Below are 24,621 nucleotides of genomic sequence, written 5' to 3'. Positions count from 1 at the left end.
ACCTGCTGATGAAGACCACAGAGAGTCTGAGCTGGAGGAAATCACTGAAGACAAGAATTATGAAGAGTTTTAATTTCTAATATTTTAATGTTGATTTGCTGCAGTACAGGGGGCCGGTGTAACTGGATCAGTAAGGGTGTGAAATGCTCATTTGGAATTTGAATGTGCAATAATTCATGCTGCAGAATTCTGCACTGGTTTAATTTGATGAACAGGATTTGTTGTTAAAACATGCGACTGCAAAGACACGTCGTCAAGAAGAATCGAGGAGCTTGGAGATCAAAAAGTACCACAATAAACAAAAAGTGTGTCCAAAACAGGATTTCTCCCAGAGTTTAATAAACAATTTATATTAAACTGCAGAATAAAAAATAAACACAAGTTTTTTAAAAATGCCTCATAAGTCCTCTGCAGCTCACCTGACCGTCACACATAAGAATCAGGAAATAAAAGTCCAAAAGCCAAAGAGCTAAATTAAGAGTGAAGGTAAACACATGTAGATTAAATACACTGAAACATAAATAGGACTGATATTTGTTATTTATTGTACAGTTGTGAGAAGGACCAAGACTGGATCCATGTTTTTGTCCCACATCCTGCATCTATTTAACATTTCATTTAATAAAGTTTTATTCATATAGTCCCAAATCACAAACACAGTCACCTCGAGACGCTTTATATTGTAAGATAAAGACCCAACAGTAATATAACAGGTGTAACATCCAGCTGGATCCAGTCGTTGGCTACTGCCCGGCCCATATTTCAGTCGTTCACAAAGGAATTTCTTTAAACCAAAAAATAAGCAACAAAACCAATAAATTAATTATTCAGCTTTATTGTCAGAGTTAAAAGTGCACTGTGGCACAAACACGTTTGATGTGAGGGCCAAATTAAATTTTTCCTTCTACATCATTGTCTCAACAGTAAATCTGAACTCATCAGCAAACAAAGTCAGAAACACCTTTATCATCAGTTTCTGCCTCATTAAAACAGAAACTGTCCGCAGCAGTTTTCAAAAGACACATTTAAATTAATTTAAATCTGAACATGAAGAGTGGAGCCAAAAAACAAAAGCACTACACAACAAACCTTTAAGTAAAGTTAAAGAGATTTTTAAAAAACTTTTAATTTAAGGATCATTTCTGTGGTTTTGCACTTTAACAGGATGATAGCTTCAAATTATTTGTCACTAAGTCTTTATTCTGTCTTCATTCTCAGTTCTGGTGTTAACATCAGAAGTACATCGGTGTCTAAAAAGTCTGACTTGTTTTTTCAGCTGCACCCAAAAAAAAAATCTGGAACCTAGGCAGGTATTTTTTCCCTCGGGAGCTGAAGGTGACCAAACAGAAGATTAAATAAGCTGAAGAGAAATGATGGATGGATGAAAACATCCTGCAGTGATGTAAAATACACCTGAAGGTTAAACATGCACAGCCACAGGTATGCTCCTTTAATTAAATCTTTTTCTAGCACAAACTCAAACTCCCAGCATTCTTTGTTTCACCCTCTTTCACTCTTTCTCCTCTATTTCTCTTTGGGCGCCATGTCGTCACCACCCGAAACGTTGCCTTCCTCGTCGTCATCATCACCAATGATCCCCTTCAGGTAGGAGCGCTTGAACTCCTCGAACACAATCTCCTCCTCCTGCTCACTACAGACAGCAGCAGCAGCATTTCAGAGCAAGCGTTAGTGTTTGAATTGGCCCTACAGTTATCACATTCAGGGACACAGAGCAGGATGGGGAAAGCTGGGAAAGTCCAGACACCACAAACTCGACTACTACAGACAAAGACTTCAGCTGAGCATCCACAGAGCAACTCTTTGGTGTATTTCACATTTCTTCTTTGTAACATTTGGCCTTGTGTTAACTGATGGAGCCCAGGTCCACTTTACACTGGCCAGATGTCAGGTATGAGGTGACATCTGAGCCACAAACAGCCAACACAACATCTGCTAGTGCTGCAACTGAACTGACGCAGCCCAGATGTGTCTGACTTCAGACCACATCAGCACGATTCTTAGTAAACTTTTACTGTCTTTACCATCAAGTCACAAATACAGGACAGTTTGAAGGAGATTTTTCTCCCACTTTACGATGTGACCCATTCACCCATAAACATGAAACATGTTGAGATTCATCCTAAAGACCTAAAAAAGAGAAACAGATGTTTTTTAGCAGTATGTTATTTTTTCCTGATTCTTCAGCTCTTCAGCACTGAGTGAATCAGAAGGATTAGAAATTATTTCAGGAAAAAAGTTTAAAAGCTTGGGGAACTTGAACGTGAAGAGTGTGATCGTTAAAGCTCTTTAATGGCAACTTTCTGACTTTCGTCACGTTTTCAGTTTTAAACTTGGTCACATTGTATCACTGGATTGTTGTGACAATGGAGGAAATTTAAAAACCATAAATATTTTTACATTAAAAGTAAAACAAATTACTTTTTGGTGTTTGTTTCGGGGTTTTTTTGTCTGTTTCCAACCACATACTGTAAAAAGTATTAGATTACTGCCATCCTGACAGAGCTTTAAGGTGGTATTTTCAGTTGGTTCACATTTTCTGTTATAAATTAACCAGAAAACCTGTCACAGGGAGGCCACATGAACTCTACACACAGAGCTTCCAGCCAGCTGTGTTAGCCTTTTGTTTCCAAGCATGATGTTACGTCAGACACTGAAGCCCTGAGGCTGTTGTCAAGCAAAGGTGCGTGTCCAGATATAGCCTGTGTCGAGGCCTGTATCATTCTTCAGAATATCATGTGACCGAAGATAAACGAGTTTCTCTGAAGTGATGTGACTGCCTCATTATGTGATTCAAGCTGTTGAAAAGATGCAGGAATTCATTTTTAGCATGAACCAGATCTGAGGCAGTTCTGAGGATCATCACGAGTTTGCAAGGAGGTTGTACGAACACGATGGAGCCACCAAAAAGGCAAAAAAATATCAGCAGTTAATAACATGCAGCTTCTTAAATCAATCTCAGAGAGGATGTTTAGTTAGCCATCTTCAACTAGGAGTCCTCGTTATTTTCCATGTTATATACTGCATTTCGTTGCCCTGTACCTGTGCATGTGCAATGACAATAAAGTTGAATTCTATTCTATTCTATTCTATTTTTCTAATCTAATGAACTTTTTCTTAACTGGACTGTTCTTCAGTTTTAATCTGCTCTGGTACTGTGATCCACTGCTGTGAAGGAAACATGGAAATAAAAAGACTGGATTGACCTCTCAGCCATTCCTCACACTGTGGAGGAAGGAGGACATAAAGACACCGAACACTGAAAAACAAACAAAGGGAAGCTGATACTGCTGATGACAGGAGCTAGCAGAGAGGAATGAAGCCCTTAAAAATGCTGATGAAGAGATAAAAGATCCTGAAACTCGATCCTGTCCCTGGATAAAAGGAACAAAAGTGACATCGGGCACAATAAACACAACAATGTTCATCCTCAGCTAATCTGCTGCCTCTCACTCGATCATGTTCACTGCTTCAGTCTCTTCCAGCCAACACAGAGCTGTTCTTTTGTGCATTATCACTAGAAGAATTCAGGGTCTCTTCCATGGGGATAAAATCATTGTTTATATTCTTGCAGTAGCTACTCATACCAGTGTTTCCAGCAGAGCTGGACATGTTCTGGATTGTGCACCAGTGCTGTGTCGATTAGTTTCAGAGTCACACAAGACCAAATAAACAGAAATTATGTTGCATATTTACCTCTCCTTCACTGATGGCAGCAATAAAGAAAAAACAAACAAAAAACTTTGAACAAATTTCTACAAAATTACAACAGTTTCATTTTCTCACTGCTGTCTTTCCTTTGTCACCTGATCGCCACCTTAGTCAGGTCTTAACATTTAAGACTTGACTAATTTATTTGATCTGTATATATATATATATATATATATATATATATATATATATATATATATATATATATATATATATATAAAACTGTATATTAGCACATGTATCATATTGATGTAATGTTGTCTATGTAATATTCTGGTTTAACTTTTTAAGTGAAGAACCTGCAGTGGTACAGATGTGCACAGCTGCTGTAAACATAAAGACATTTGCAGTTTTACCTGCATCTGGTTTGGGATGCATCAGCTTGAAGGGAACTTCCAGACCGACCTCGCTGCAGAGTAAAACCAGAACAAACTTTTCTGTCTCAGTTCCATCATTTAATGTCTGATTCATCCTGCAGCAGTTTGCTGAGTTTCTTCAGCTCATGTTGAGCAATACTGCTGATCTTAGAAACTGAACATCGTAGTAATTATGAGTGAAAACAAGGACACATGAACTCACCTCGACCCCATCATCCTGTGAGCATGTCGGAGACAAAGACAGGAATCAGAACAAGTGGAAACACGTTTACACACAGTGACAACAATCACTGTTGAAGGACGTGTTCACAAGTACATTCAGTTTCATTCCTCTCCATGCATTGTTAGGCTACTCAGGTCACATGGTGGCTCAGGTTTATGAGAATAACATGAAGAACATTGGAGCTCTTAAGCAGCAGTGAGCATCACAACAAATCAAAGAAAATCAAAGCAAAGACACGATGAGAGCAACGCTGGCTCTGCCCGCTCATCATCTACCTGCTTTTTATCTCATCCTCAGAAAGAAATGCAAAAACGTTTTCAGGATAATGAAAGAAATGAAGCCACATTTCAAACAATGTGATGAACTTGAACACACACAAAGAGGAGAGACTGACCCTCCAACGATGAGCTTCACCATGACTCTGTACGAGACCATGATGCCCAGAACCTCCTTCAGCACGCCTTCTTTAACACTGAAACGGAAAAAATGATTTAAAGCTTCTTCTTTAAAAAAAATTCTAAGTGAGCAGCAACGTTTGGAGCTGACTGACTGCTCACATGCTCGATGAGGCCAGGTTGGTGTCTTCATGCTTCAGTTTGCCATCCAGAGCGATGCCCCTCCTCTCCCTGTTGTTGGCCAGCAGAGGCAGCAATGTGTAGACTTTCTGCAGCGTCGCTCCAGGAGACACCGAGTCCCTGACAAGAAAGAACAGATAAGCTTCAAATGAAACACATAAAATGGTCAAAAAGATAAAATATCAGCAAAATTTGATATTACATTTTTTACAAAATTCTGAGAAGTCCTGTAAAACTTTCAATTTACTTTAAAACATCCAAACTATAAGGTACAATGAACCTGACAGTAACTAACAATATGATGAAAAGTATAAAAAATAATTTTATTCGTCTTAATTCTGATCTTTAAAAGTGGATTTGAACGGTTCAGATTAAACACTTGAAGGAAGCATCTGTATTTTCTGTCCACTTTGTTCAAATTTATAGATCCTAAAAAGACAAAAAGGAAGAAAAAATGATATTTTAATATGTCATGATTAACCTGCTCGTGTGGAAGTCAGTTTTTCTTTTTGGGAGAAACAAAAAAGACAAACTGCATCATACAGATAAGATGACCAGTTCAGTGTGTCCTGACTTTTACCCAGAATCCTCGATATCCACGCATTTGGCATAGCTGTCATTGGAGTACAAAACCACGTTGGCAATCTGGTCAACTGAGGGAGACGAGACATGAAAAAACATGATATTTAAGACATCAGCTCTTATGTGTTTCTACATGAACCTCTCCGAAATAAAATGAGCTCTTAAGTGTCGCGTTTACCGGAGAGGATGATGTTCTTGATGTTCTTGCTGGAGTTGTTTGTGACGCTAACGTGAACTTTGATGGGCTCACCGTGATAGTAAACCTGAAAACAGGACACAGGGTCAGAGCAAGTGAGCGTGTGTCAGGATTATTTCCTGAAACTGATTAAAAGCTTATTGAAAAGGGAAAAAAGTCACAGAAACCAACAATGAAACCCCCCCAAACCCTTCATGCTCAAGTAGCAGATAAAATAGTCATAAAGCATAAAGTAACATGCCAGAGCTATGAAGTATCTGATCAACTGAAGCTTCAGACTTTGGATGCTGTCCTTTTGTTATCCACATCTGAGAAAGTAAACATTAACACGACTGCTCCCACCTCTTTGTCCAAACTGGCCTTGACATGCAGCGGTTTGTCCGACATGACAAAGTCCCTGGTGGTCTCAACAGAGGGCGCTATCCCCTCGCCCTCCGGAGCGTACTGCACCTTCCTGAGCATCAGCTTCACTGTGCTCCTGTTGGACCAAAGAGGGTAAAAGCATCCACATTAGACTAATTTCGTTCACTTCCAGCTGTGTTTCCGGCTCCTACCGTCCAATCAGACCCGCTGACACTCACCGTTTGCGTACTTTGGCGTCCTGGCTCTCAGCGCTGAACGCCTTAATCTCAAACTCCACAGCACATTGCTGCAGAAGAGGAGAGACAAGAATGCTTCATCAGCCTGTAAGGCGTTCGCGTCATCACTGCTGACTCATGAGTTTGAATCTTACCTTTCCAACATCACTGGGTGCTGGCTGGAGAGCCACTGAGCAAGGCAGGTTATCGGGGAACTGCAAAGAAAAACAAACGTCATCCACTGAATGCAGCGAGTTCTCACATCAAATAAACTGAAATAAAACTCCTTGTTCTCCAAATGCTACAACTGTATGGAGACTGAGACAGCCGCACCCATTTCCTCTTATGTGCCAGCATGTTAACGTGCGTCTGTGACCTATGAACGAGTCACTTAACGATTACAGTGATGATGTCACCACACTGGGCCTTAACATTCAGACCAGCTCAGGTAGCAGAACGTCGAGCTGTCTCACAAAAAGTTATTCTTATTCCTTCTGCCACAAAATCTCACCAAACATCTGAGATTTGGCTAAAATATGAATTTAACCCAACACGCACACCTGAATGTCTGTATGATTTTCTCATGAGGCTGCATTTCCTGTCTTAAAATGTTTTTTTTCTCTTCATCTCATCCATCTCTGAGTACTTTTCCCTGCTTACTTCAGCAGATTTAAACTCATGACTTTGCCTGTTTTCAGTTTATTTCTATGTGAAGTTTCTGGCTGTCTGCAGTGCCGCTGAAGTGTCACCTCGAAGAAGAACGGGTATGAGTTGTTTCCCAGCTTGCGCAGGAGCTTGGCCTGGACTCTGGTGTGGATACCCTTCTCGCGGTCCTGCAGGGGCGGGTACACCTGCCGGGTGGACAGGTACAGCTCCCTGCGGAAGGCGATTCCCATCACATCCATGTCATCTCTGCCGTAACGGAAGGTGCACGACAGCGTGACGAACACTAGAGGGCAGAAGAGAGAAACTCAGTTCGAAAATCTTCTTTACATTTATATAAACTGGAATCTCTTTAAGTCCGAGTCCAAACAGTCAGTTAAGCAGCGATTTAGTTATTTTTATATTTAATCAAAAAACAATAAGAAGCAACTTTTCAAAGACTCGTCAGGCTGAATATTAGGAAACTGAACCTAAAATAATGAATTTAAATGTAACTCTTTTAATCCAGTGTGGCTGTGGCCATGGACATATTTGCAGAAGCAAATGTGTAAATAAATTAAATGATCCAATAAAATGAGCTCTGGTATTCTGTGCTGACCTTTCCTCCCCTGCAGGGCCTCCGGGTCAACGAGGATGACGCCATCTAGTGGTAATGAAAACAGTCAAAAGTGGTAAAAATTAGATTTTCAGTGAAAAACTTTACACTTTCACATAATGATCAAAATATTTGAAACAGCAACGTAAAGACATAAACAGATGCAATAAAGTTTCAATCCATACGGTAATATAGCTGGACATTATAAATGCCATTCAATATACTCTCTGCTGGTTATTTAGTTTTATTATTAGTCTGATTTACCAGAAGTCCAGCTTTTATGTTTTTATTCTCAACTTGGAGTTCAATAAATTACACAGAAAAATCAACTGAAGCAAAAAAACCCACAAACAAGCCAAAGACTCGATTAAGGTTTTTTCCCCTTTAAACAACAGACTCACCCACTGGGTCCACAGAATCAACACGGTCCACAAAGTCTCTTTTCCCCATGTAGACTCCAACCTGAAGGAGGAAAGAAAGACTTGAAACACATCATCCAGGATACATCCTGCGCTGATGCTCAAAGCACCTCAGCTGTTTCCTTCGGCTGTGGAGGTCCAGTTTGTCTGTTCTAATTTCCTGAATGACCGAGATCGATAAACCGAGTCCAGACACCTGCAGCTCAGGTGAAGGTAGGACAGAGATCGACTGATAAATCAGCTGCAGAGTCGGCGTCACAACAGGTCTGATATCTGATCCTCCTGAAGCACAAACTAATGCAGAAAGTATACGTGGGCTGGTTGGAGGAACTCCCACACACTCTAAAGAAGTTATACGTCCAGTCAGAGGAAAAATATCAGTCGAGAAATTTTTACCTGATAATTCTAAAGTGAACTCAGCCTTTCAGCAGAAACCGTGTGATGAGACTGACCAGCTGATGAGATATTCATTATTTTTGTTGTTTTGTTGTTGTTTATTTAGAATAACTGAACAAGAATATTGTTTTAAAAAAATGAAAATAACGAAAAAAATTTAGAAAAAAATGTTTACATTAAAATACTCGATAATATTCAGACTCTGATGTGAAACACACAAACTGCAAAAGCTAAAGTGATGGAAGCGTTTTGGTAAACATGAAGTTAACATATAATGAATAATTCATTCTTTGTTATTATTAATTCTCTCATATCTTTTTTATAGTTCAGAAAAGACAAAGCATTCTCCAGCAGTGTCACACCTGAGCGTTAGCATTTCCTACAGGTGTGATTTTTTGTTTGCTTCAAATTATCCAGGTGTTCCCAACCTGTGGGAGGAGGCCTCGTGTTATACTGACAGAAGTGAGACGTGCTCGGTAAACAGAGCGCTCAGCAGCAGAGCGAAGCTGTGGGCTGTAATAAAGCCATCATAAATCAGCTCACGTTGTCGTGTCGACCTTCAGAGGATCAGTGAGCTGAGCTGCTTCACAGCATTAAAGTTACTTTCATTGAAGCGCTGGAGAGAGAGAGAAGGGCGTCGGACATGATGGCTTCTATATACAGAAGCAGCAGCATTAAGAGTTCTAATTACACTACAGCCACAGCTCGGTCAGTGTAGTGTGATTACACAGGATATTACTGCTGGTGGTAGAACGTCGGTGTGGCAGCCGTGACTACATGCAAATGACATCACTTGTCATTCGTCGCTGATGATTGGTTCCAGACTTCAGCCAATAAAAAGAATTCTTTGCTCGCCACTTCCATCACTCACCTCAAAGCTGAGACTTGTTATTATTTATAAATTTGAAGTTTCGTTTTCAATGTTTGCTTTGTTAGGAATCGAAGGTGTTAGGGTTGGGCTTATTGCAACATCGTGGTTTGGGTTAATGCCCTGAGGTCGTCACCGGTGATGAGCCTAACACTGACAACACGACACATGACAAAGGTTTAAGGCTCAGAGAACCTTTTAATGATAGACCTCACAGAATTAGCAAGGCAACATTTAAAGCATTCAGGTTCATCTCCACCTGTTTGGAATTCCCTGATCAAAAATCTCTTAACAGAAATTCTATAATGGCAAAAACAAGGGTATGAGACTATTCTGGCCTCTGTAAATGTGTCTCTTTGTCATGTGGCTACATCAAAAACAAAAGTGTGGATGTAAAAAGATGAAAAGAAAAGGACGAGGAAGAAGCAAAAGAAAGAAGAAGAGAAGAAGCCTGGAAAACGAAGCTTGTCATTGATAAATATCAGAGAATGCAGCTTAGTTGTAAACATTTTAAACATTTCAGCACACAGGACTGAATAAACATGACTGTCAGCTCCTTTCAGTCTGGAGAAACCTTTCAGGAAGACATTCACGATTCTAATTTTACTGAGAAAATTCAACCAGGATTTGTCAACTCACCGACTTGTCTTTGCAAACCTTCTTGAAAATCACATTTTTGGGGCTCATCTTGGTTCAGACTGATGGAGGCTGGTCCGCCTGGCAGGAAGAAAGGAATAACTTGACTGACAAAGTGTGCAACATCACAGCAACTTATAAAAAATACAAATGTTTGAAAATAACTTCCATTTTTTCACCTCCATTCTGTCTTATTCTTGATTTACTCTAACAAAATTTCAAGTTGATGGTGCACTAAATATTTGGACTGAGGATTAAAACCTTTTCTTGCCGATCAAATATTGTCTTTGTCCTCCGCTTGTGGGCTACAAACACACCTCAGTTATATCTTTCACTAAAAAAAAGCCAGTTTCCATAAAAATCACCAGTGATAAACATTTTCACCAATTTTACTACAGAAAATAGTTCCTGTGAAACGGCTAGAAACTTGTTTTGAGTATGATTCAAAGTAACCTGGAGAGAATTTTGGACACTAAAGATGAAGAAAACAGGAAGTTAATCTGGGAGACACATGAGTCAGTTTGCCATGATGCACATGTGGCTCTCGAGTGAGGAAAAGTTTGGACTGTAAGTTAATTCAGGTACTTATTTATTCTTATACAAGCCCTGCGATAGATTGTGCGTGTATCACCTATCACTCAGCTGGGATAGTCTCCAACCCCCCGTGACACGGAATTGGAAAACGGAAGAGAATGTATGTATGTATTTATGTATGATTGGATGGATGGATTCTATATACAAAAAGATACATTTTCACTAACGATGTGTTATTTATCTATTTCTTTGTTGGTTTGTCCATCCACATGGATAAACTATTTCTCCTTGCTGATTTAATTACCCTGAGATGACCGAGAGGTTTGATCAGACTTAACTCAGTTAATCCTGTTAAAACCTTCTCAGAAGTCTGTCACCTCGTCTCAGTGAAAGCAACACCTGCTAACATCTTCAAAATCTCTCCAGGACAACGTGAGAAAGTCTGCGTCCACAAAGAAACTACGTACTTCCAATAACAACCACTGAATAAAGACCACGTGTCAGTGCTACTCATTTGTATTCCAAAACCTGATTGAAATAAGATGTTTTTCTTTAAATATTTTAATGCAAAATAACTTCTCATGACATCAAAACTAATCAGCCAAAATAAAAAAAACACTCACAATGTGAGAAATCTGTAATTTCTTAAGTCCCAGAAATCATCCTTTGCTTAGAAATGAAACATGTCACGTGTGTAGCCCAGTTAGTTTTATTCATGTAGGCCAGAATTCTATATTTATCCTACAATATGAACAATAAACATTTACTTTTTAAACCCAGGGACGAATCTTTTTTCATTTGAGTCCTGAAAATCAAATTTGTCTTAAATTAAGTGACAAAAAAACAAGTGACAAACTTCACCCAAATAATCAGATAAAGTGAGTGAGTTTTATATATGTATTAAATATTTTCTCATTTATTTCTAAGCTTGAACATGAAACCTTTGATCCTGAACTTTGAAGATAATTGTATCTATTTTAGTTTGAAAATGATAATAAAACATATTTTACAGAGGCAGAAGAAAGATTTTTGCTTTTTTAAGGATATTAAATAAAGTGTCACTTTTTGTGGTTTAGGTTTAGTTTTTCAAAGTTTCAGAGCTCTCTCTGTCTCTCTCACTCTGTCTTTGTTGGAATCACAGGCTTTGCTCCCTTTCAGGGTTCCTGGAGGAAACTTTAGCAGCTCAGTTTAATAACAGTTCCTTTTGTACTGAAAGGTACCTTGACAGGTTTAATCTGAAAGACCCTCCAGGATCTGCAAGTGTAAATATAAAAACAGGAACACCTTGGATGTGTCAGAGGGACTCACCTGTGGTGCGCAGGTGTGCAGAGGGTGTGCCGAGGCTGGATCAGAGGAGGAGACAGGAGTCTGTCCCCGAGGCTCTATATGTAAATACCTGCTGTCCTTCACAGCTTCTCTCAGCCAATCAGGTGACCCAGCGGTGAACTTTGACCAGCCCTCAGGACCTCCCTCCCACCTTCTTCACCTACAAACCTCCACGCGCAGACAGATGGACAGACAGAGACAGACTTCAGTGAATGAGCTGACTGAGAGGATTGAAGCTGGTTATCCTCAGTCAGCACAACGAGGCTGGATTAGACCGACAGACGTGACAGAGAGCGAGGATGTGCAGGGAACAAAACATGCTTCAGCCTGTGTTTCATCTCACGTTATCTCTTTTAACCCATTCAGCTTTCATCAGGTTTACACATTTATGGTTCTGAAACGTTTCTGTCAGGGCAAATGTATTTATGCAGCTCAGTTCATGCAGAGGAAGCTATTGAAAGTGATGTAAAAAAGGAATGAGCATTAACAAATGCTTTATTATAAGGATGTGTTTAAGTTTTACTTGATTAATTTGTACATATTTTTTTCACTTAAACATTTTTGCTTGATTTTTTTCCGAGTTAAAAAAGATGCCATGCATAAAAAGCATAGACTGTATCCAAAAGATGGACTTTGCCAAGGTGGATATATTCTGGAGCCTGATTATCAGCATCTTATTTTATTTACTTTTTTTATAGCTATATTTTCATTTTATTGGAACTATTTTAACTCCCAGTGTTTGGACCCAGAAATTACTAATGACATCAGACCTATAATAAGCAGATAGTGGTTAATGTTTACATTTCAATAAAGCCAATGTTCCTTTAACCATGTGGTTAAAGGAACATCTCTGTTTAACACACGGTATAAATCATGCACACAACAGAACAAGCTTTTTAAAATAGGCCATTCATTTATTTACTTTATCACTAAACTAATGTCTATAAAGTGGATTTCAGTTAAAATTAATCAAAGTTCTTTCACTTTTGTAACACTTTTTGTAACACAATCAAAATAAATGTTTTAATCTGTCTCGCTGTGTTTTAGGTTGGGTTTACTTTTTTATCAGAGACAAATGATTATATTTTACAGTCTTTGGTTTTGAGTGTGAAACTAAAAGAAAAAGGAAAACACATTCAGACTTTTGATAGAGACTGTGTGTGTGTGTGTGTGTGTGTGTGTGTGTGTGTGTATTCACAGGGCTAAATATATACGCAGAGTGATGCTGTTGAGCTTTAATCCACTGTTCTGCCTGTCAGCAGGTAAACAGACAGGTGGATTACTGCAGCACTTTCATCATCATTATTACACCGGAGATTACAGCACACACACACACACACACACACACACACACACACACACACACACACACACACACACAGAGAGACACTTATTTTGCTTTTAAATGCAGATTTCAAATACTTTAGAAGTTATTGCAGACAAAATATTCTGTATGCAGTGAGTTATAGATAATAATTGTAGGTATGTTGACGATGTAAGCCTCTGGCACAAAGGGTCAGGTCTCAAACTGCTACAAGGAGCTGCACCACAGAGAGACTCAAAATGATCAAGAGACACAATAAAACCAGAAATAGATAAAATAAAAACGCACACACACGTGATCTGAGTCCTCAGGATTTACCTGGATGATTGAACATGCATCAAGACGTAACATCGTCTAGTTCTGGAAACTATGCATGTGTAACATGGGCTGGATACAACAAGCTTCACCGCACCGCTGTCTGTCAGCATAAAGACGTTTAACTAGACACTTGTTTTTCTACACTCTTAGAAAGGATGTGTTAAAAAATGACACAAAAAATGTGTTGTTACACTATTAACACATTTTGTGTGAATTTTAACATAACATGTGTAAGAAAATGTGTAAACATTGAAAAAATGTGTAAAAAGCTTAACACACTTGATGTGTTGCACAGTTTAACACATTTTGTGTGTTATTTTCGGAATCTAACAACAGGACCTAAAATTAGCAGCGCAGTAATTTGATGCTAGCCCTGTGTTTAGTGAAATAAATTGTAGATGAACAATGTATTATAAGTATATTAACTGAATAAATAAAATGTTTAGTTATTGTTTGTTTTCCATAATCCTTTTCTTATTACTTTCAACAAATAAAACATTTTATAATGTAATGTGGACCAAGGTGTGTATGGTGTACTAAAATTCTGAAAGAGGATTAATTTTTTTATTTCTCAGTGTGTATGGCATATCAATTAATGGCCATGGCTATACTATAAGCATAACTATCCACACAGAACAGGTTTAATTTTGACCGTAACATGTGAACGAGGGCAATACAATTGAAGCAAAAGTAGAAAATGAAATGAGTAAGAACACACATGCTGAAAATTGAAACAAATTCTGCCCAGCAACATGACATACCAGCGGCGGGAAGGGGGCGCTATCTTTTCGCGCCACTGAGACAAAGGAGACAAAGATGGAGGTTACATCGCCTAGTATGTTGTCAGACCTTACAGTAAGTATAATTTACCAGTTTATCTTAATGTACTGAAAATATGTCGGGTTTCTGGAAGAATGTTAAACTTTGAATTTATATAAAATATAGGAGTTATATAGGAGTTTTGAGTTTAAGTTAATTACTGCTTAACTATACCTAGCTAACCTTAATGTAACAGTCTTGCTAACATATCCTACTCTTAATTTTAGTATTAGTTCTTGGCTTTAGTGCCATACTTCATTAGAGTAAATGTGTTTTGGTAGTATTTTTATGTATTACTTTATTCATGTATTTATCTATTTACTTTATTTATGTATTAGAGTATTCAGAAATTGCTCTTAGAACCAGTGTTGTAGTTGAGCTAGCGGCTCCGACAGGCATTCTGGTGTCTATGAGCAATGCCAGAGTCAGGACCTAACCGTAGCAGTGTTGTGTAAAATGACAATATTGTTGTTAGCTCTGAATATAGCAAATGTAGTTATCACCGAGACCATTCGTTTGCTAGCACAGAATAGGAATAAAGACTGAGTAACTTTAACATGAAATATACCTCATATTGACAGAGATAATTATTTTTTAAGCAGTTAAAGCAGTTTTTGCATCTAGTATGATTAACTAAAGTATGTGCGCATTCCTTTTTAAGGGTTATTGCTGGAAACATGCTCTGATATAGTTTCTTTTTTATGCAGAACTTCTGAGGAAGTAATAGTCAGTGTTATTTAAAAAAAACAACAGCAACTTGACCATGCAAATTATCTTACTTATTCAGCCATGTGTTTCTTTTTTTTCAGCATGCATATGACAACTTAGAATCTGTCAAAGTCCTTGTAACCACTTTTATAGATGAGAAGTAAATTTTTGTAAAGTAAATTTAGCATTTTAATAATGTAAATTCCACTACATACTGTAAATTGCACTTGTTCCCACTTACTATGTATCTTTTAACCTTTATCTCATTATTTATTAGAGCTTTTTTTTCTCAGTTAAAATTGCTCAGCTGTTACCCATATACCTGTGTCCTTTCTTCCTCAGGAGCATTATTATGATCCAGTCTCCCATTATGGATTCCTAAACTGCGCAACCTTAAACGGAATCTCGACCAGGGGCAGAGACGTTATAAGTAGCGAAAAGTGACAGATGACTGTGGTGAAGACAAGAAGCTCAGGCAAGAGGATGGGAATACCAGCAGCATAGATGAGTGGGTCACCCTGATCAAAAGATTGCGGCCCTCAGCTGAGAACCTTCCAACTATCATGTCAGGCATGGAGGAAACATACACCAGTCGCAGAGCCTGGATTAGCAAGGACTCCCCCACTGCCGCTGAAATATTCAGAGAGTACCCACGGTTTTTGGACATACCAAGTCTGGTAAGTTGCTTGGTTTCCTGGTAATTGTTTATGTACTCCTTCTTCACTCAGTTGTGTTTTGCATACAAAGTATGTAACAGGAGTGGATACATTTGGAGGTATGTTTATGAGCTCCTAGTGAATATTTTGAAAGTTTTATAATTTCAGAGTAGGGCTGTGCGATATGACCAAAATCTCATATCCCGGTATTAAGACATCTATCGTCCGATAACGATATAAATCACAAAAATGTAACATTTTCTGTAAATTCTGTGAATCTCGGGCAGCTCGACTTCCGTGAAGTGTTTCCAGCTGGGCGCCGCTTACCTGGACTCGAGTGTTTTAACTGATGCATGAAATGATACATTTTTAGACATAGGTTGTAATGGCCGCCGTTTTCTTTGTGAGTATTTATTACACAGCGTGCTGCGGGGAAAAGCCTGTTCTAACGTTTGAGTTTAAGGTTTATTTTTTAGCACCTTTTTTGCTTCTCATCCGTAAATACTCTGCATCTTTCACGTGATTCAGTTTATTTTGAAAAGTCTCAACAGGATCTTGAGCTTTATTGTGAAAGGTTTATGTGGAAAATAAACAAGCGGACACGAGGTGGTTTTACCGTCGTTGTTGCTAACGACAACGCATAAAAACAAGCACTTGTCCTTCTGTAGTGTGGTTAAATATAAGAGAAAGAGAGAACTTTAGGAAATTAATATAGCCACTACAGTGACCATCAAAATAATGAAAAAATATTGCCGTAAACAGTTTATTTTGCGACACCACGAAACAAACGATAGCGTAAAATGAAACGATAGACGTTTTTATATCGTCATCCGATATATATCGTTATATCGAACAGCCCTATTTCAGAGTTGGATCATTATTCATGGGCTTTTATTACAATGAGCATTACTTTTCACATGATCCAAAATCTTACTCGTTCCACCAAATGACTATAATAGTAGGGACATCAAATGACAATGTAGAAGTACTGCTCATGGAAGTGAAAAACCTACAAAAACATCACCTAAATCTGTATGAAACTCTGCTTTCAGCAGCACTATTTTCAGCACAAAAAGCTCTACAGGACAAACCGCAGACAGACAAAATAAGAAATTGGCTGCTAGAACATCAGCTAAAAAGTCCTAATTTTTTTCTAAGGGTCTGATGGGACCCAAATCATAGCTAAAATTAATAATGGACTTGTATTCAAATACCACTCCAATTGTTATGTTTCAATGTGTAGGTAAGCTTGATGTGGAAGTGGGTAACAGAAATGTGATACTGTAAAGTTTGATTTTAGCCATACAGCTACCAAATGGGCAGAATGTACTTTTGATTTCATGTATTTAATGCTTTATTTTAAACTTAAACACTGTTTTTTCTCTCCATAAGGTGGACTTGGAGTTTGGCAAGCTTACAGGAGGAAAGACGGATCTCTTTTTACGAAAATGGGAAGCCAGTATCATTCCGAAGCCCCCCCCCCCGCGTGTTAACACACCTGCTTCCACCAGTTGGCGCCAGTCGTTGCAGCCTTAAATCAGCTATAACGCACTTGGTTGATTTTGCACTGGTATGTATTCAGTAAAGTTCACATGGTATTTACCTGAGGAAGGCATTTGTCGACACCTCACTGAATACTTCTCTAAAAATCTATCTTTATCTTCCCCATCTCCAAGCCTGGAACAAGTATTGCATCGTTTTGCAGTGATCCTGAAGCATCATCCACAACACACCAACCCCAGCTGATATGCATCGGTGATCTAAAGAGTGCAACCAGGCAGTACATCATTGTTGCTAAGAATGACAAAGTAATCATTCCTCTGAATGAAGCCCAGAGGTGTGTTGTGGATAAGCTTTTCAAACTGTACTGGGTATGTAACTTGTCCTATCCAGCACTGCTTGTCTTCACCTTCTTTGAGTTTGTCTATGACCTGCCGCTGTCCACCCAAAGGAAAACCAAAGTACTGGAGCTGATTGCACAGATTAAAGCATGCAAGTAAAATGTTCACCTGTCCAAAATGTAGAGAGTCTCTGTTCACAAAGGTGAGAAACCTCATTTGGCATCTTTGTCAAATACACTGCTTATCGGGACTCTGACCATTTTTATGCCTATGCAGTGGAAAGGTCAGACAATATGAACTGATTGGCTGAAATTTTTGATTTTCTGCCTTTAAATATAGTGACAAGCTTTGATGCTAATAAGCTGTATTTAAACCCAAGGTACATAATTGTATAACCTGGATGCTATATTCGCCAAAATGTATGTTTTTCTGCTTGCATGCAACCTCACATTTGTTGAATGTTGACAATTTGTTGAAGATGACAATTGTTACCTTTAAAAAATTTTAATTCATGTATTGTCTGGACATGATTATATCAGAACATATATATAGATAGATAGATAGATATATGATATTTTGCCCTTTTTTCATTTTTTTTTTTTACATTTTAATGATCTAGAGAGATAGAAAGTTAGTCAGATATGAATTTTGTTTGATTTTGTCAAGTAAAAATTGTGATATAGCTTTGGCTAAAATTGAATTTAAAACATTTTAATTGAAAAGATTCTGACAGCTGTTGTTTATTCAGTTTGTAATGATTTATAATATGCTAAATAAAAAATGGAATTCAATAAATGTATAATATATACCCATCTTTTTCTCCTTTTTTTTCAAAAATTGAAATGTACACATTTTAACACATCTTTGTGTCAAAATAACACATCCTTGTGTTTACGTTTTTTAACACAGAAGATGTGTTAAAGGAGCAGACACATTAATTGTGTTAAAACTGACACATCATGTGTTGTCCCTGAGCTGATGCAGCACATGTGTCAATTTTAACACATCCCTTCTAAGAGTGTACATGATAAAGAAATGCTGCTGTAGTAAATGAAAGACGTGTGAGCATGATTTAAACTGTGAAAAATGTGTCAAATTACAGGAAAGGAGAAAGTTTCACAAAAGTTAATTCACAAAAAATTCTTGTTGTTTTTTAGTGTAGACCAACGGTAAAAACAAAAACACTTATACACGCGATCATAAAAAATAGCAACTGTTCTGCCATTTAACTGTTTATTTGTGACTTAATTACTTTGGGCAGTATCAGTGGCCCGGGTGGAGGTCTTCAACAGAAGGAGAAGCTGCAAAACTTTAACAATACAATCCGAAGTCCACATTTTATGCACTCGAGGATATTATTGGGTTAAAACTGAGCCGCCATCTTATCAGTGTCCATTAGTTTCTTCATTACAGGCAACCTAACTAACAATGTCTGCTGTAATAAACACAAAGTTCAGCTTCAACATTCTTCATTAACCAGCTGGTGGAGAAGCTACATGTAACACTGCTGTAAGCATCATTTAACTCAATATTAAAGCACAAACAAGTGAAAATCAGAGCAGAGCACTTTACATGACAGTAGTTTTAGTATCTCTGGACTGTTGAGCTTGAAAACAGTAATATACAATTTTAAACAAATTTAACTGCATGTCATTTTGTTTTCTGTAGGATCATTTACACATCTTTCAAAATTATTCAAAATCACATTTTAAAAAAGCACAAAAGTGACGAGAAAGCAATGAAAACAAAGAACACAAACAGAAGCAAAACTAGTACAAAAAACATCCCATGAAAATTACAACTACTTTAAATGAATTCCATTTTTACAGTTTTCTCTGTGTTTATATTTACTGGTTTAATTTAATGCTAAATCAGTGGATTTTACGGAAGTTTAAAGAGGTGAGATGTACCTGTCAGGATTCATATCTGAACATTTTAAAATACCAAATAAATATACAGTACATGAATGTTTGTATAGAAATGTAATATCCATGAAGAAGATTTGGATTCAGTGTAAGTATCGTGGTTAAAAAATAACCCAGGCATCTCAATTTCTTATGTAATACAAACTTTATTCCGATAAAAACGAACTGCACACAGGGTTTCCAGATTCACAAACAGTTATATCTATCAATATCATCTATAAACTTTTTGATTTTCTAAGATTTAAGATTGTTTTTCAAAAACAAGTAAGAAAAAAATGACAGTAAAACAAAGAACACTGGTCTGAGTATAAAGTGTATACAGACACTCAGTACTGTATACACTGTATGATCTCGTTGTTATGACATTGTGGGGACCATCCAAAGCACAAAGTTTGCGTTTAGACATAAGCTTTGGCGTCTGGTTCTGATTTGGCTGTGGGCGTGTAGACCTTCTGTGGTGCATTTCCATAATAACCGCTGCAAAACAAGAAATACAAAGTCAGACAGATTCCCAAAGCAGCAACATCCCCTGAATGAAACAACTGAAAATGTCATTTAAGAGTTCAACAATAAAAAGTAATGAGTGCGTGCGTGTTTACCCTTTCTTTGGTGACGCTCTCTTACACGCAGAGCAGAGAAAAGCTCCGCCCAGCATGGCCAGAGAGGCTCCAGCCCATCCCATGTAGAGGCCGGTGCCGAGCTCGAACCTGGAAATGACATGACGATTATTAACCACACAAACAGACAGAAATCAGGTTAAACTTAAGTTTCAGGCAGAAAACGGTCAGATTTACTTGTTTTGCTTACATTTAAAATGCACAAAGATCAAATATAATAAAATAAAATCAGATTAAATTAACATTTAAAGCTGTGTCATTTTAGTTCATAACACCAAAAACAAATGTATTTAATGGAAGAATTCAAAATAATTATCATTAAAAAGGATTCAACTGTCCCTCAACAGCCTCTGAGTGGTAAACTTACTTCATTCCACCGTAGAACGGGTCATTGAAGTCATTAACCACTCTGGCTGCGTACCAGGAAGCAGCTACCATGCAGCTGAGACCTGCAGACACAAGCACAAAGTATTATTTGTCTTCTGCCCCGACCTGTGAGTGCAGTCACAGCATTGCATCACTAGTTCGTACTAGAAAATATTTCTGTTTCACTGTACTTTTGTTTCGTTTCGATAAATTACTCCACCACACAGCATGCATTAGTTTGTACCTTCAGTGTCTTTTTATTATTTTTATACCTCTGACTCAACACTTCCTACAAATATAACATTCAATAAACACTCAGTTTACCGCTTTTAAATTTGAGTTTGATGAGCGTTTTATTGTAGGCTCTTCACTTTGCTATATGGACGACTGTAAGGTGACAGTTCCTACGTTTGATTGGTGTTATATAAAAAAACACAAACGTGAATCCATAAACTTTAACTAGGAAAAAAAAGGGGAAGGAGCTTGGCTTTAATCCTGGGAGAGAACCAAGCATGAATCATCTCATGCTGCAGAAAACATTTGTGGTTTAGCCGACATAGGGATGGTAGGGCCTGTACAATCCACGTGTCTGTGTTACTCAAGTGGATCGTTTTTATTCTGGTGCCTTTTTGGTGCGCTTAATTATACTAACAGGTCATCCAAAAAGTCTGTGCTTCAGTTTTAGTGAGTAAAACTCTAGGATCTAATTTGTGTATTATTCAGCACTAATCTGCAAATATCTGCTTATGTGTGAGAACAACATGGAGAGAAATGCTCCAGGTCTGAAGACTGTACACACACTTCATGTCAGTTTTGCTCATGCAGAAGTGTGTAATCATTTCTTTGATATATCTATAAATTCATTCAGTACACAGATGGAAAAACTTCACTGAAACAAAAGAAAGAAAGAAGAACAAAAATTTCCAACATCTATAATACATCTATATATTATAATCTACAATAACAATGAATGCAAAAATATCCAAATATCTCAAACTTATACTTATGATAGTATTTTGCATTTGAAGTAAATTTTTACAGAGTGTCCTAATAATAGAAAATTGATTGCCTTTTCTTGTCTTTTCTGTTTCAGTGTTTGTGGAGAGAAGCCTGAATGGAAACCATCACACTCACCGGCGAGGATGCTCAGGATTCCTCCAGTGGTGGCGATCTTGGCCTTGGATTGTTCGGTGGTTGAGCCGATCTTGATGCACTTGAGTCCAAGCAGAGCGACAATCATGGAGCCGAGGCCGAGCAGCAGACAGATGATCATCAGGGCACGACAGGCCTGTACATGAACTGCAGAGATAGAAAGAAGTCATTAATTATTATTTATACACTTATTTGGGGGATTTACCTGTAACATCACATACAAATTGCATATTCACACAGAAATAGAGTCTCTGTAGCTCTTCATGGAAAACACACCCAACAATTTACCAAACAGATTATCAGTGTAGCTTTAAACGAGACACAAAGACACTGAGCGCTTGATGGGAAATGTCTTTGATTTTCAGTGACAGGTTTGTACTGTGAGTTCTTTCTGAGAGTCTAACATTCAGTTCTTCCCCCTTTTATTACCTATATCACCAATCAGTGTGACAAAGCCTGATCTAGACTTGTTGGAATCAATAAAGAATTTCTTCTGAAACCTGTTTTTTATTTTATATGTAGATGTAATTAAGCTGACCTAAGAGCAGACAAAGAAGTTGATGTGGCAGCCTTTGAGTAAAAACCTCAGGCCTAGCAACCAGAAGCATGAGGCGTTGCCCCATGTTGCCCATGTTGCCCATGTCAGAAAGAACAAAACACACTCCAGCCCGTGGCATAAATTCCAGTAAAGCCAAACAGTCCTAACTACCCTTGACTCTTTATCTTAAGTGCTGTATAAAACAGAAGGGAAAATAACTACCTGTACAAAGGTGAAAAAAATATAACCACCTGTAACTGTAAAACCCAGTCGTTTGTATGTTTACGTCTTCATTAAACTTTTATTAAAAATACACAAAAGCTAAACTGTTTAAGGAAAAGGAGGAACTGGCTGTAACGTTAGGTGTGTATTTGTGTGTTTTACAGCTGGTGCAGTAATTTATTAACCAAATGACCTCTGCTAATCATTAGAAACAACTACCACACCTCTTTATGAGCTTCAGGGGATTTCAGGAGCAATGGCAGGTAAGCTGGTAGGAGTCATACTGAGTAATAATGATGATGAGTTTGGTTTCAATATCCACTTACATTTGGCCAGGTATATAAATATATGACACTAAACACTTTTATAACACCAGTTATAGGGACAAACTTTCTAGAGAAGTTCAAAAATCTAAAAAAAATCTTAACTTTGAATCTTTTAAAATGGAATTTTTCATTAGAGTTTCAATTGCAGGAGAAACCTGGTATCTCTTTATGTATTTATCACTGTATAGGAAGAAGTATCGAGAGATTTGATCAGTTTCAAAAACACATAAAACCATCAAAAAAAAGCCTCCTGTCTGCTTTTATGGATAAACCTGCTGAACTGACATTAAAGTCCAAGTTAAGAATGAAGAAACATAATGAGCTGTTTGTTTGGGTTTTTTTATCTTTCTTCTCAGAGAAGTTTCTTTGTTTCCACCCATTTTGCTTCCAACAGAGGAAACTCAAAATGGCGCCCAAAAAATATCCAAATATAACAATTACAGGGGAAATAGTCAACCTGTTACAATCTAATAATAACCATTATTGATTAAGTCAAGATTTTTCTGAATATTTGGCAACTTTATAACAAACATTTTAATAAGTATCTATTTTCATTTTTACTTTAGGCGGGAAACATCCGGTTGTAAAACTCAGCAACCTTTGGACAACAAATCCTGAAATGGTGCCACGCGACATGCTGGCCTATTTTCTAAACAACCATTGTGACAAGGCTTCAAAGAGCTTTACAGGGATACATTAGCTTTATAGCTTTATGAGAGATGGAAACTTAACGGTTTGTCTGGTGGGGCCTAAAAGTTGTGAGCACATCCTGTTTCCTGGGACACGACTGCCAAATGGTCAACAATTCAAAGTTTAACAAGTTTTCTTGTTCTGCTTGCTCAGTTATCTCCTGTTCCGCTTTTCACAGACACTAATGCTGCTTTTTAAAAGCAAAATATGATGATGTCATAAAATATCTAAAAAAATGATAACATTAAATTTGTTATCAGGTTTGATCAGAGTATCTGACATCAACTCTCAACTTGAGATAAGTAACAGGAGGACTTGAGACTCTGGTCTTACCGGGGAGGGCCAGCATCGATTCAAAGTCCCGGCATTCGGCGATTCCAGCGCTGTTCTCAGCACAGGCGTGCCACAAGTTTTCAAACTGCCTCTGAGAGATGATCACGCTGCCGGACACGGTGGAAACCTTCCAGTAGTCGTTAACCAGCGCTGCACCGTTAACCAGCCAGCTGATTATGCACATGATGAACCCGACCGCTTCCACTGCTGTCGACATGATTACAGGAGGTTTCCACAAAAATTACTTGAAAAAAAAACTATAGCAACTCTCCCAAAAAATCCAGCTACCGCAAATAGCCTAACAACAGCAACGTTTCACCAAGTATTAACAGGGAGTAACTCTGTGTCCTCTAAGCTGAAGCCTTCAGGTAGTCAGAAACAGGCTGGAGGTGATGGAGGCTCTGGTCTCGCTCTTTCAGTTATGTCCTGTTATGTCCTCCAGCACAAGGACTTTATTCTAACAGGGGCCATAAACTGCAGGGCCACACCTTCTGTTTCCCCCTGACCACACACCAACTGATGATGATGACTGATAATGTAGTTGAGTCTTCAGCCACACCTGAGTCACAATGATCCACAGGTTGTTATTATTTTGAGAGGGTTTGTGAGGTATTCTGCAGAGGACACTGGGTATTCTTTCTACTTGTGTCCTGGAGCCTTCGAAAAGTTGTGTATGAGTTACTGGGACATTGCACAGCTTACAGTATTGGAGTTTAGTTTATTAGCAGATCACATGTAGGTTATTCTAGTTCTTTACAAGCTAGCTGATAGCACATTAGCATATTTTAAAATGATTTTATAAACTGCTGCTGTGAGCATGCCACAGGAAATAGAAATATAGAAATGATCGAGCTTTTTGAACTTTCAGTTTGCTCATCTGGATGTCAGTTTGTTTGTTTGTTGTGATGCATGTAATGCGCTTTATTGGTAACACAAGTTCTACAAGATAAAATATATCAGTAAATATCCTATTTGTGAATTTTGAGGTATCTCAGAGGAGACGTTTGCTAATGCTAAATGACAGGAAACTTTTAGCATCATCATGCTAGGAAAGCTCAGCTGCAGATCAGTAATGGAGCCACAGGCTAA

General features: G+C 38.0%; 2 protein-coding genes across 3 annotated transcripts; both read right to left on the bottom strand.

Annotated features, from left to right (window-relative positions):
- Nucleotides 1–306: 306 nt before the first annotated feature.
- Nucleotides 307–11,714, bottom strand: saga (S-antigen; retina and pineal gland (arrestin) a). 2 transcript variants are annotated; one of them, XM_031749669.2, is made up of 16 exons: nt 11,680–11,714; nt 9,841–9,918; nt 7,920–7,980; nt 7,522–7,566; nt 7,010–7,209; nt 6,416–6,475; nt 6,264–6,331; nt 6,025–6,160; nt 5,665–5,749; nt 5,485–5,557; nt 4,887–5,024; nt 4,724–4,801; nt 4,309–4,323; nt 4,086–4,138; nt 3,715–3,724; nt 307–1,651 (listed from the first exon to the last, which is right to left on the bottom strand). In XM_031749669.2, the coding sequence occupies exons 2-16, from the start codon at nt 9,886–9,888 to the stop codon at nt 1,525–1,527; spliced, it is 1,197 nt and encodes a 398-aa protein (XP_031605529.1). In that variant the 5' UTR covers nt 9,889–9,918; nt 11,680–11,714; the 3' UTR covers nt 307–1,524. The 2 variants fall into 2 exon arrangements, with proteins under 2 accessions (XP_031605529.1, XP_039458004.1); XM_039602070.1 differs by lacking the exon at nt 3,715–3,724.
- Nucleotides 11,715–19,414: 7,700 nt separating this feature from the next.
- cldn15la (claudin 15-like a) lies at nt 19,415–23,943 on the bottom strand. Its single transcript, XM_031749660.2, has 5 exons — nt 23,533–23,943; nt 21,406–21,570; nt 20,273–20,354; nt 19,888–19,995; nt 19,415–19,765 (listed from the first exon to the last, which is right to left on the bottom strand). The coding sequence occupies exons 1-5, from the start codon at nt 23,747–23,749 to the stop codon at nt 19,687–19,689; spliced, it is 651 nt and encodes a 216-aa protein (XP_031605520.1). The 5' UTR covers nt 23,750–23,943; the 3' UTR covers nt 19,415–19,686.
- Nucleotides 23,944–24,621: the final 678 nt, after the last annotated feature.

This window comes from Oreochromis aureus, linkage group 18 (assembly GCF_013358895.1).
Source record: "Oreochromis aureus strain Israel breed Guangdong linkage group 18, ZZ_aureus, whole genome shotgun sequence".
NCBI lineage: Eukaryota > Metazoa > Chordata > Actinopteri > Cichliformes > Cichlidae > Oreochromis > Oreochromis aureus.
Note: the sequence above shows the minus strand (reverse complement) of the source record. Positions and strands in the feature narration are given on the sequence as shown.